Source organism: Doryrhamphus excisus, linkage group LG12 (genome assembly GCF_037039965.1).
Source record: "Doryrhamphus excisus strain RoL-2023G ecotype Guam linkage group LG12, RoL_Dexc_Guam_v1.1, whole genome shotgun sequence".
NCBI lineage: Eukaryota > Metazoa > Chordata > Actinopteri > Syngnathiformes > Syngnathidae > Doryrhamphus > Doryrhamphus excisus.
Window position 1 is genome coordinate 18,810,001 of NC_136368.1, and position 12,827 is coordinate 18,822,827.

General features: G+C 38.6%; 1 protein-coding gene across 1 annotated transcript in view; it reads right to left on the reverse strand.

The window, feature by feature from the left end:
- The window catches only part of myo10l3 (myosin X, like 3), an 80,549-nt gene that overhangs the window by 40,202 nt on the left and 27,520 nt on the right, over positions 1 to 12,827 (reverse strand). The window contains exons 3-12 of the mRNA XM_058081747.2: positions 9,617 to 9,775; positions 8,241 to 8,428; positions 8,037 to 8,171; positions 7,814 to 7,938; positions 6,577 to 6,590; positions 5,872 to 5,956; positions 5,669 to 5,775; positions 4,272 to 4,401; positions 2,999 to 3,117; positions 564 to 710 (exon numbers count right to left, since the gene is read on the reverse strand). Coding sequence (XP_057937730.2) covers positions 564 to 710; positions 2,999 to 3,117; positions 4,272 to 4,401; positions 5,669 to 5,775; positions 5,872 to 5,956; positions 6,577 to 6,590; positions 7,814 to 7,938; positions 8,037 to 8,171; positions 8,241 to 8,428; positions 9,617 to 9,775 — 1,209 coding nt within the window. The remainder of the gene's footprint in view (positions 1 to 563; positions 711 to 2,998; positions 3,118 to 4,271; positions 4,402 to 5,668; positions 5,776 to 5,871; positions 5,957 to 6,576; positions 6,591 to 7,813; positions 7,939 to 8,036; positions 8,172 to 8,240; positions 8,429 to 9,616; positions 9,776 to 12,827) is intronic.

Consider the following 12,827-nt stretch of genomic DNA (forward strand, 5'->3'; position numbering starts at 1 on the left):
TAAAAATTAAAAATTAAAAATTAAAAATTAAAAATTAAAAATTAAAAATTAAAAAAATTTTTTAAATTTTAAATTCTACCACTCCATCTGGTACTTTTACAATCAGTAACTGTTACATTTGTTTTTAAAATTTTAAATATTTAAATTTTAAATTTTAAATTTTAAATTTTAAATTTTAAATTTTAAATTTTAAATTTTAAATTTAAATTTTAAATTTTAAATTTTAAATTTTAAATTTTAAATTTTAAATTTTAAATTTTAAATTTTAAATTTTAAATTTTAAATTTTAAATTTTAAATTTTAAATGCACTCGTGGGATCTGGCCAGACCCAGCTCACCCTGTAGAACCACCACCTGCGGGGCCAAGCATAAGGGTCCGGTGTAATGTGTTTTGGGTGGTGGTAGGGGGCGGGCGTCTGGCCAATCTGGTCTTCAGCTGCCAAATCTGGTTCTTTGGCTTCATAATTGTCATAATAAATATGCTTTTGTTTTTCTCTGCGTTGTGTAAATCTTAATTATGAGAGAACAAATAATACGCTGATTAGCGTAATGTTTAAATTCACCTCAAAGTTCTCAAAGCCAAAGATGTCCAGGATGCCGATGGACTTGAAGTTGTCTTTGCCTTTAATCTTCTGGTTGATCCTCATTATGATCCAGGAGAAACACTGGGAATAAAGCGCCATTGCGACCGAGTCCCGCGAGTCCACGGCCTGCAATGCGCAATGACAGCTGCAACGTTACCACGGTTACCATCTCACGCATTAACACTTGACAATCCGTCCTCGGATTGACATTAGAGTGAGGGTAAGTGTGTGTCACGGGGGGGGAATTGCTTCATCTAATATTCTACAAAAATGCCAAAGGTGCACACAGGCATGTTTGTGTATATAAATGTGAATAGCAACATGGCTTCCTGGGTATCCATCATACTCGGGAAGCTTCTCCTGCATGTGAGAAGAAAGCTGGTGGCTCCAGGAGCGAGAAGAAAAGAAAGACTGTTTGTCTCAAATGAGTGAATAAGAAGCAGGGTCTGGTGTGTAGGGTTGGAGAAGACATGGTGGGAGGTTGGGTGTCCACTCCGAGTGGTCGTAGGTTGAGTGACCCCCCCTGGTTACTGTAAGAAGAAGGCTTTCTTCCATGTCTGGAATAATGCTGTCTTCTATTTAGCGAGGATCTGCTTCAAAGGGCAGACAGAACAAGCTGCGTTCGGGTGACTGCACTGCACGTCTTTGTCCACGGAATGAATGCTTTCTTGTGGCTCGTTGGTGTTCCTGAAGGGGTCATTTGACATGTTTACTGGGATCTCGGAGACAGAGGAGGGTTGACGGTTTCAGCTCGGTGTTGAGTCAGAAAGTTCTTCCAAAACCTCAACGTCTCAAAGGGCCCGAAAGGTCATAAAATTTGGAATTCAAACAAAACTGTACTGAAAAATGCCTCTACATAGTAGCATTGAAGCGTCATCCTGCCAGACGGAATATGTTGTGTACCACAAATAGTACTTCAAATACTTTGTGTGGCTTGAAAAACCAAAACGAGAATAAAAACATTTTACTCTGATAATTACCATAAATACCCAAAAACATGCTAGGTTAATTAGCGACTCCAAATGGTCCATAGGTATGAATGTGAGTGTGAATGGTTGTTTGTCTATATGTGCCCTGTGATTGGCTGGCCACCAGTCCAGGGTGTTGTACCCCGCCTCTCGCCCAAAGACAGCTGATGATCGCCAATCTGACAATCCGACAATCTAATGAATGCCAGGTCCTCTTGGGTAAATAAAATAAATTTAAATAAATTTTAATAAATTTTAATAAATTTTAATAAATTTTAATAAATGTAAATAAATAAAAATAAATAAAAATAAATAAAAATAAATAAAATAAAACTAAAATTACAGCATTTTGGATAACTAAAGAAACACCAAGAAGCAGTGAAGACCAAGACGTCTGGTTAACTGCTAACGTTAGTTGCTAATGCTAACTGCTAGCTAGTTAGCTAGCTAGCCGCAACCTGATCAGTTGTTTTATGTCTTGTCATTATTTTTGTAACATTTGAAGTACAGTAGTCGCTCGCCACTCTCACCATTTTTTATAACAAATTAATTATTAATTGTGGCAGTTTTGTAGTTAAATATGATCATTCGTAAAAAAAAATATATATATACATATTTAACCAAAGTTTACATATTCTTAACCTAAATGAACCATTTTGAAGCATAAACATCAACAAATGAACAAAAATACAAATATAAGGCATTCAGAAGGCATATTCAAATCCCATTAATATGTAGTATTTTACAAAAGCCACTAGGTGTCAGTAATGTTACTGTAGTGACATACTGTAGTGTACGATGTCGTTCTGAGCTGCTGTACGATAGATTACTGTAATTGTGTATCAGTTAATAATGGCAACTGTTTGACCCTGGAACAGACTATATTTCTATTCCAACTATTCCCTGTGGGAAAATTCCGATGTTGTCCAGGAACTGACTGTGTCTGACCTTTAATGTTGTGCTGTATTCCTAAAAGAATAACACGCATATGAAGACGTGCCATTATTAATCATGAACTGGTGCATGGTCGTATAATGGCATTCATGCTGTGAGCGACTTATTACAGTGTGTGCCACCGGAGTAGAAGTCTCCAACTTCACCCCCCCCCCAACCCCCCCACACCACAATCATGAGCTCCATTGTGCTTCTGACTCAGATCACTATCGCCATGGCTTCATTGTGCCGGGAATCTGGCAGACAAAAAGCAGGAAATGGCCGGGAGTCACGCAAGCCATGTGGAGGGGGGCATGTGTATGTGTGTGAGAGGGGTGAGTGTCACCGGAGAGGAGGGGGGCGGGGGTTGTGGGGGTGTTGTGATGTGCTGGCATCTGGTTAAAAGGTGACAAAAAGGATCAACTGGAAGATGTGTACAGTCCAAACAGAATACGTGAAGGATGGGCGGGATAGCACAAGTGGTTAGCGGAGGCGAGCTGGATGTGTTGTTACCTGCTCGACGGTGAGCGGCGAGCAGATCTCCTCTCCTCTGAGGATCATGGAGCGCTGGGTCAACACCTCAGACAGCTGAAAGGAGTCCAGGCCTAGCAGCTCACTGACGTTGCTGACCACTGAAAAAAACAAACATGCTCTTCAATAACAATCTCTGAAAAATACTCAAAAATCAGTTGATTTCCAAACAATACCATAACAAGCCGGGGTCATTAATTCTCAGTCTCCTTATTACAACACAATTAGAAAACATGAAACCATGCAATTGAGGCTCAAATTTACGGCAAAAGAAGAACAACATTGCAAAAATGTAAAAATAAGTAAGATGAAATAAACTAGTCTACAAGCAAAATGCTCCTGGAACAAAAGTAGTGACATTTTTCTCGGTTTAAGTCGCTAATAAAGAAAAAGTCAGAAGTGCAGACTGGCTATAGTTTCCGAAATATAGTATTGGATCAAAATAGGACATTTATGCAAAATATGGCAAAAAAACAGTAGGTTATAAGATTTATATCTGAAAGCCTGTCTGCACATTTCAATACAAAAAATGTTTTGTTTTTATTTGCTGAAATCTCTCTATTGGAAGTGCACGTAGAGAAAAGTCATGAACGGTAGCAGAAATTTACTTTTGCATCAAAGTTTTTTGGAAAGTACAAGTCAGATCATTATCATTTTTATATTATTTATTATTATTTTAATTATTATTTATATTTTATTTATTATTGTTATTTATTATTGTTATTTATTAAATTATTATTATATATTTATTATATATTTTTTAATATTATAATAATTATATATATAATTATAAATTATATTACAATTATTATAATAATAAATAATAATAAAAAATATTTTTTAATATATGAAAAAAGGCTGCGGTTATGTTTATTTATTGCGCTTGCCAACAGGTAAGTAACCTCTATTAAGCAGCGATGGTTATAACTTTAGAAAAGAGGTCAGAGTGAACAAAAGAGAATGACGCTCATGTTTCAGCCTGTTCAGGACTTTCGATGTCAATCAAACTCAGAGGCACAAGGAATATTTCCGTCTCTTTCAAAAGAAAAAAACAATCGATACATTGTATAATAAGCTAAGCAGTTCCCCCCAAACTAATGCAATTCAGTCTTGAATTGAATCTTTGTCTATTAGTCAGACATATATACGTATGTAAATATATACATTATCTATATAGCTTCCCTTGGGATATTCAATGAAAATGAATTACAAATCTGGTGAATACTGACTGGACAAATCCCAGTTGCTCTCTTACCCCCTTTGGATGTGATCTGAGCTCCACCAGCAGTCATAAATTCAATGTTTCCCATCTGAAGTACGGCAGACAATAACTTGAACACGTCTCTGATCTCCTCGTCGCTGAACTCCATCACTTGCAGGGCCGACTGCATCACAAGGAAATACCATTGTTGGTGACTTTGCACTGGAAAACAATACTTTATGTATATTGGAATACTGTATATGTTTCTAAACTGTACATTATCACCTCAGCCAACATGTGTGAAAAAGCATACTTCTTAATCCATAGACAGATAGCTAGAAAAAGAGATACTTTAGTCATCCTAAAGGAAATTTACATTAAACATCAAATCATTATTGTTTATTTTTTTATTTTTATTTGGGCAAATATATGAAACATTACAGTGTATTTCTTACATCAATCAAAATGTAACTTTCCATTATTTACATTTGTATTCAACTATCTGATCACAAGCCCAAAAGGAGTAAGCTGAAGCAAAAGCTTATAAATGCCTACCCCTTTTTGCAAGATATAATCATATTCATGCCACTGTCGTTTTCCCCTCTTATTATTATCATTGTAATATTGTTATTGTTACTATCATTATCATTATTATCATTATTGTTATAATCTTTAGCATTATTACCATTATCATTGTTATTATTATGAAATAATTCTTATGACATAATAATAATAATTATTATTATTATTTTATTATTTTATTATTAATAATAATTAATAATAATTATTCATAATCATAATAATAATAATCATTAATATTATTATTTTATTATTATTATACTTATTATTATAATTATTATTATGTACAATGTATAATATATTATGATTATTATGATTATTATATTATTATTATTATTTTAATTATTATTATTATACTATATAATTATTATTATGTACAATGTACAATGTATAATAATAATAATAATTATTATTATTTTATTATTATAATATATGATAATATGATGATGATAATAATAATAATAATTATCATCATCATTATTATTATTATCATTATGGACTAATTATTATTATAATTATGATGATGTTATCACCATTATTATAATCATCATTAATATTACCATTTTCATCATTATAGTTTTAATTATTTAATTTTACAGACTTCATTGCTTCTTGTACAGTGCTGTAATATTCCATGTGTTGTTTTCTGAAATCCGCAGTATTTGTGCTTTTATTGTCAATTTATTAGCCCACTTTTCCCCCCCAAGTGTAACATTTACATATCATTTTTTGTATTGCATGTGCCTAATGTTGTGCATTAAAAGCCTTTGTTATTTCCAAGATGTTATGGGCAACTCCTCTTGTCCCAGTACTTGCATAGCCTTATAGCGCCCCCTAGTGAGTGAAAACGTGTATCCCTGCTGCTTGCTTACCATGACACTGTTAAAAAGCTGCTTGTCATCCAGGCTGCTGTCCTGCATGCAGCCTGACTGGCTCAGGTAGTGATAAGACTCAGGACCCTCGGACAGTAAATACATATCTACAGTAAAGACAGACAATCGACTGATCTTGAATTGTTATTCAAAGCAGGGCTTTTTCAGAAATTCGTTCTGATTTGTAAAAACACGATACCGACCTCTGTGGTCTTTGTCGGCCCCTGCTAACAACACGTAGAAGATGTGGTAGTTCCTTTCTCCTGGATTTTGTCGTACCACACGGTTCTTGAGGGGACAGAGTATGGAGAGGATAAAGTGCAAGAAAATGCAGTATTTTATTTATCGGATTAGAGGTGAAAAGCCAGGCGTGTGAGAGAAGAGTTTCAGCTAAAATGAAAGGAAAGTTATACAAAACTGTGGTGAGGCCAGCCATGTTGTTTGGTCTGGAGACAGTGTAGCAGGTAGCATACATGAGGATGCTGAGGTTCTCATTGGGAGTGACCATGATGGATAGGATCAGGACCGAATCCATCAGAGGGACATTACATGTTAGAGGCCTTGGAGATAAAGTCAGAGAGGCCACACTGAGATGGTTGGGACATGTCCAGAGGAGACATAGTGAATATATTGGTAGAAGGATGTTGCCAGGTAGGAGGCGTCGAGGAAGACCAAAGAGGAGGTTTATGGACGTAGTGAAGGAGAACATGAGGTTAGTTGGCGTGAGAGAGAGTTGCAAGTTGGTGTGGCGGACCCAACCAATCACTGTTTGTGTTTGGTTCATATGGATTTGATCCGTCTGGGGCCTAACTCATTACTCGATTAATCGAAACGCAAGCTTCAGATTAATCAACAGATGTTTGCTGTTGACTTTTTGCTAAGTGCTGGAGGAACACAACCTTACCTACCTTTTCAAGCAAATCTGATGGCTGAAAGTCAAGAGGAATAACACAAATATGTGTCTTCTGTAATAAGGTAAATTAGGTACATTTATAGGTGGTTCATCCTACAACTGGAGTTGGCCATTTGTAGCCATTTCTAAAATTGTGGGACTCCAGCAAACCATAGTGAGAGCACAAGTGGTCAAAAAATGGAACACTGGTGAACCATCCCAGAAATGGCCAGCAACCACTATTCCATAGTGAACTCGGGGGTACACCCTGGACTGGTGGCCAGCCAATCACAGGGCACATATAGACAAACAACCATTCACACTCACATTCATACCTATGGACAATTTGGAGTCGCTAATTAACGTAGCATGTTTTTGGAATGTGGGAAGAAACCGGAGTCAAACCCACACATGCACGGGGAGAACATGCAAACTCCACACAGGGTGGAATTGAACCCTGGTCTCTTAGCTGTGAGGTCTGCGCGCTAACCACTAGACCACCGTGCCGCCCGCTATAAGAGCATTCATTCATTCATTCATTCATTTTCTACCGCTTTTTTCTTACGAGGGTTGCGGGTGGTGCTGGAGCCGATCCCAGCTGTCTTCGGGCGAGAGGCGGGGTACACCCTGGACTGGTGGCCAGCCAATCACAGGGCACATATAGACAAACAACCATTCACACTCACATTCATATGGACAATTTGGAGTCACCAATTAACCTAGAACATGCAACCCAGAACATGCAAACGCCACACAGAGAGGGTGGAATTGAACCCTGGTCTCCTGGCTGTGATGTCTGTGCGCTAACCACTCAACCGCCGTGCAGCCCGTAAATGTATTGTCCATTTATTCATTCATTCATTCATTTTCTACCGCTTATCCTCACTAGGGTCATGGATGTGCTGGAGCCTATCCCAGCTGTCTTAAGACGAGAGGCGGGGTACACCCTGGACTGGTGGCCAGCCAATCACAGGGCACATATAGACAAACAACCATTCACACTCACATTCATACCTATGGACAATTTGGAGTCGCTAATTAACCTAGCATGTTTTTGGAATGTGGGAGGAAACCGGAGTACCCGGAGAAAACCCACGCATGCACGGGGAGAACATGCAAACTCCACACAGAGATGGCCGAGGGTGGAATTGAACCTTGGTGTGTGCGCTAACCACTAGACCGCCGTGCCTCCCGCTCTAAGAGCAGTTACGGTATATTTACGTATCCAGTAACGCAACACTGCTAAAGGATACAATCAATGATGCAGCCTCCTTGGATGTTTCCATTCTGGGAGAAGTGGAGCTGGATGAACTTCCCGAAACGACTGGAGTTGTTGTTGTACACCGTCTTTGCATTCCCAAATGCCTCCATGATCGGACTGGGGACAAATCACACAAACAAATGACTCCATTAACACTACACATTTTACATTTTCATATATATATATATATATATAATCCACAGAATGGTTTCAACCTGCTCTGGATGAGGGCCTGCTCCACTCTGGTGGTTCGTTCTGATGGGGGTGCGCCTGCAGAGTTCTGACTCATCACTGAAAGGAACTTGAGCAGCAGCTTGGTGCTCTCCGTTTTCCCGGCACCACTTTCTCCACTGACAAACATTCAAAGTCAGACTATTGTACTTAAGTATTGTACTTAATGAATACATATTCATCTTTACCTGATGAGAACACACTGGCTATCGTGTCTCTTCCACAGGCAGCGGTAACACTCGTTGGCAATGGCAAATATATGAGGAGGCAGCTCCCCCATCTGGTGTTTGCTGTATAAATCCACCGAGGTTCCGTCGTAAAGGCCCTTGATCTGCTTGTAAGGATTTACGGCTGCCAGGATGGAACCAATGTTGGTCTGAGTGGGGGGTGAATGATGAAAGAATACATAATTCATAATATTATAATAGTGAGTTTGGAGAGGTACAAATGCATCAGGATGTTGCATTTATTATTGTGGTTGTTTCTATCTGCACTCTAAAAAGTAATTCAGAGTATCTGTTGACCTTACAGCTAGGAGACCAGGGTTCAATTCCACCCCTCGGCCATCTCTGTGTGGAGTTTGCATGTTCTCCCCGTGCATGCGTGGGTTTTCTCCGGGTACTCCGGTTTCCTCCCACATTCCAAAAACATGCTAGGTTAATTAGCCACTCCAAATTGTCCATAGGTATGAATGTGAGTGTGAATGGTTGTTTGTCTATATGTGCCCTGTGATTGGCTGGCCACCAGTCCAGAGTGTACCCCGCCTCTCGCCTGAAGACAGCTGGTATAGGCTCCAGCACCCCCGCGACCCTCGTGAGGAAAAGCGGTAGAAAATGAATGAATGAATGTTGGTCGAGGGTGGAATTGAACCCTGGTCTCCTCGCTGTGAGGTCTGCACGCTAACCACTAGACCGCCGTGCCGCCCTAAATGCAATGTCAAAAATGTAATTAATTGATTTAGATAAACTTTCTAAGTTGCTAACTTTATTTTTTAAGTTATGTTCAAATAATAATGTTGGCTATTACATGAACTTAATTTAGAATGTCATATCCACTCAAATTTTATTGTTGGTAAGCTTAAAACAAAATTAAAGTTGCCATGACTTAATATAATTAGCTTGTTAACATAATACACACACACACACATATATATATATATATATATATATATAGTATATATAATAAGTTACTGCTACTTAAAAAGCTGTGTGCATTGTTATTATAATTAAGTAGACAACAAATGAAACTACTTTGAATTAAATGATTAAGTCAGTTGACTTAACATATTTCTTTGAGTTATAAACTTAAAAACTTGTCCCCATGACAACAATTATTCAGTAAACATTACTTAAAATAAGTTTTGAGTGAAGACGAAAAGCTAATTTGTGCAACTAAGAAAGACTAATGGAAACTGTTGCGTTTATTTTTTTTTTTGTTGAGAATAAAGATTTATTTTTTGAGTGTGTGCAGCATTGGTGAAAGTTTGCACAATCTACGGTGCGTTCAAAGACTGTTCAACAAAGTGGGAATGCAGCCGTATACATGTTCCAACAAGGTGCCTTACATAGATGTTGTCTCTCTGGTAGCGCAGAAAGAGGTTGTGCATGATGGCAGCTTCATGCAACTCTGCCAGTGTGGACATGTCCTCCACTCCGTGGATGCTGCTGGGGTGCATTGGGTACGCCGAGTCCCGGCTTAGCTCTGACTTCTGCAGGTTGATCACCTGGAAGAACATAAGAACATCATGAGAATATAAGATGGGGGATATGTGTTTGAAGAAGGCGCTTGAAAACAAACCTTAAGACAAGGGTGGGCAAACTACGGCACGAGAGCCACATGTGGCCCACAAAGCGTTTCAATCCGGCCCGCTAGTTGCTTTTTAAGTATTTCAACTTTTCACCACCCCGAGTTCAATTCCACCCATCTCTGTGTGGAGTTTGCATGTTCTCCCCCGTGCATGCGTGGGTTTTCTCCGGGTACTCCGGTTTCCTCCCTCATTCCAAAAACATGCTAGGTTAATTAGCGACTCCAAATTATCCATAGGTATGAATGTGAGTGTGAATGGTTGTTTGTCTATATGTGCCCTGTGATTGGCTGGCCACCAGTCCAGGGTGTACCCCGCCTCTCGCCCGAAGACAGCTGGGATAGGCTCCAGCACATCCGCGACCCTAGTGAGGATAAGCGTTAAAAAAATGAATGAATGAATGGACAATACATTTACGGGCTGCACGGCGGTTGAGTGGTTAGCGCGCAGACATCACAGCCAGGAGACCAGGGTTCAATTCCACCCTCTCTGTGTGGAGTTTGCATGTTCTCTCCGTGCATGTGTGAGTTTTCTCCCACATTCCAAAAACATGCTAGGTTAATTAGTGACTCCAAATTATCCATAGGTATGAATGTGAGTGTGAATGGTTGTTTGTCTATATGAATGAATGAAAGAACTTTTAACATACAAACTGGCAACATGACTTGCAAGTCGGAAAAAAAGGACATACGATAAAATCAGACAAATAATTCAAGGAAAATTATAAGCATAAAATAGTGTGTGTGTGTGTGTGTGTGTTAAATATATGTTCTGGTCCCCCGGACAATTTAAACAATGTAAACTCAAAGTCACAAACATGCATGGCAGACATTCAAACAAAGGCCACTTCTTTACATACACGATTCAACACAGTTGTCAATCAAAACAGACCAGCGGTCTAATGGACAATAAGAAGATTTGTCGCCCACTTGATGGATCCGATCAATACTGATGGACAATGCGGCTGTGGGAAAATAGGTTGTGGTTTTTCCTAATGCATTACCGCCGGCTCCATTGGCACATTCGATTGCATCCCAGTAGGGAATAGACTTAAGGATTTAGACCAAGACTGACTGACTGCAGAGTCATCACAATTGGTATCTAACTGTTGTAATGATCTGCTTAGTCCAGCTGATTGTGTATCGGGATTTAGACACGATTCTTCAGGGATGACAAGAACAAAGTATCGTATTTTCTGGACTATAAGTCGCTTCGGAGTAAAAGTCGCACAAGGCCAAAAAAACACAATTGGAGTATAAGTCGCATTTTTTGTGGGTAATTTATTTTCCAAACTACTTGACCAAAACAGACATTACGTCCTCTTGGAAGGCAAGTTCTAACAATAAAATAATAAAGAACATATGCTAACACATGCTAACACAATGCTTATTCAGCTACACAAAAAATAAACATGAACAGAAAAGGTGTCCAGTGTTTATGTAACATAAACAGTTTTTTCATTTATAAGTCGCTCTGGGGTATAAGTCACAGGAACAGCCAACCTATGAAAAAAAGTGCGACTTATAATACGGTACTTGGAGCACCGATGGCAATAGCTACATGATACATGACAGGATAGCATTGTAGAAAAAATCATTACGTTTGATTAATGTTCATGTTAAAGGTTAAATAACTGTTAATACTGTTAATTTTAATCTGAAAAAAATAATTTGTCCACCCACCAACTATATGTGGTCTCTTAAGTTTTTATTATTTGCCGTTTTATTATTATATTTATTTATTACTGATTGATTTTCTTTATTCTTGATATGGTTATTTATTTTTCATCTTATTTTGTGTACAAAAATAAAAATTAAGATATTTTTAGAACAGTGGAATGTTTTATCAGAGCTTTTATTGTAGAAAATCAGAACCAAATCAAAGTTTATTAATTTTTCTGTTTTTAATAAATGCGTTTTTTGGGTTTTTTTTTAAAAAACCTGATGCAACCCAGCCTTGCCCAGACCCTAGTTCCAGTGGCCCCCAAGTAAATTGAGTTTGAGACCCCTGATACAGTGAAGAAAATAAGTATTTGAACACCCTGCTATTTTGCTATTTCTCCCACTTAGAAATCATGGAGGGGTCTGAAATTTTCATCGTAGGTGCATGTCCACTGTGAGAGAGATAAACTAAAAAGAAAAATCCAGAAATCACAATGCATGATTTTTTAACAATTTATTTGTGTGATACAGCTGCAAATAAGTATTTGAACACCTGTGTATCATCTAGAATTCTGACCCTGAAAGACCTGTTAGTCTGCCCATTAGAAGTCCACCTGCACTCCATGTATCATCCTGAATCAGATGCACCTGTTTGAGGTCGTTAGCTGCATAAAGACACCTGTCCACCCCATACAATCAGTAAGACTTTAACTTGTAACATGGCGAAGACCAAAGAGCTGTCCAAAGACACCAGAGACAAAATTGTACACCTCCACAAGGCTGGAAAGGGCTACGGAGCAATTACCAAGCAGCTTGGTGAAAAAAGGTCCACTGTTGGAGCTATCATTAGAAAATGGAAGAAGCTAAACATGACGGTCAATCTCAATCGGAGTGGAGCCCCATGCAAGATATCACCTCGTGGGGTCTCAATGATTCTAAGAAAGGTGAGGAATCAGCCCAGAACTACACGACAGGACTTGGTCAATGACCTGAAAAGAGCTGGGACCACCGTTTCCAAGGTTACTGTAGGTAATACACTAAGACGTCATGATGTGAAATCATGCATGGCACGAAAGGTTCCCCTGCTTAAACCAGCACATGTCAAGGCCCGTCTTAAGTTTGCATATGACCATTTGGATGATACAGAGGAGTCATGGGAGAAAGTTTTATGGTCAGATGAGACCAAAATAGAACTTTTTGGTCATAATTCCAATAAGCGTGTTTGGAGGAAGAAGAATGAAGAGTACAATCCGAAGAACACCATCCCTACTGTGAAGCATGGGGGTGGTAGCATCATGCTTTGGGGGTGT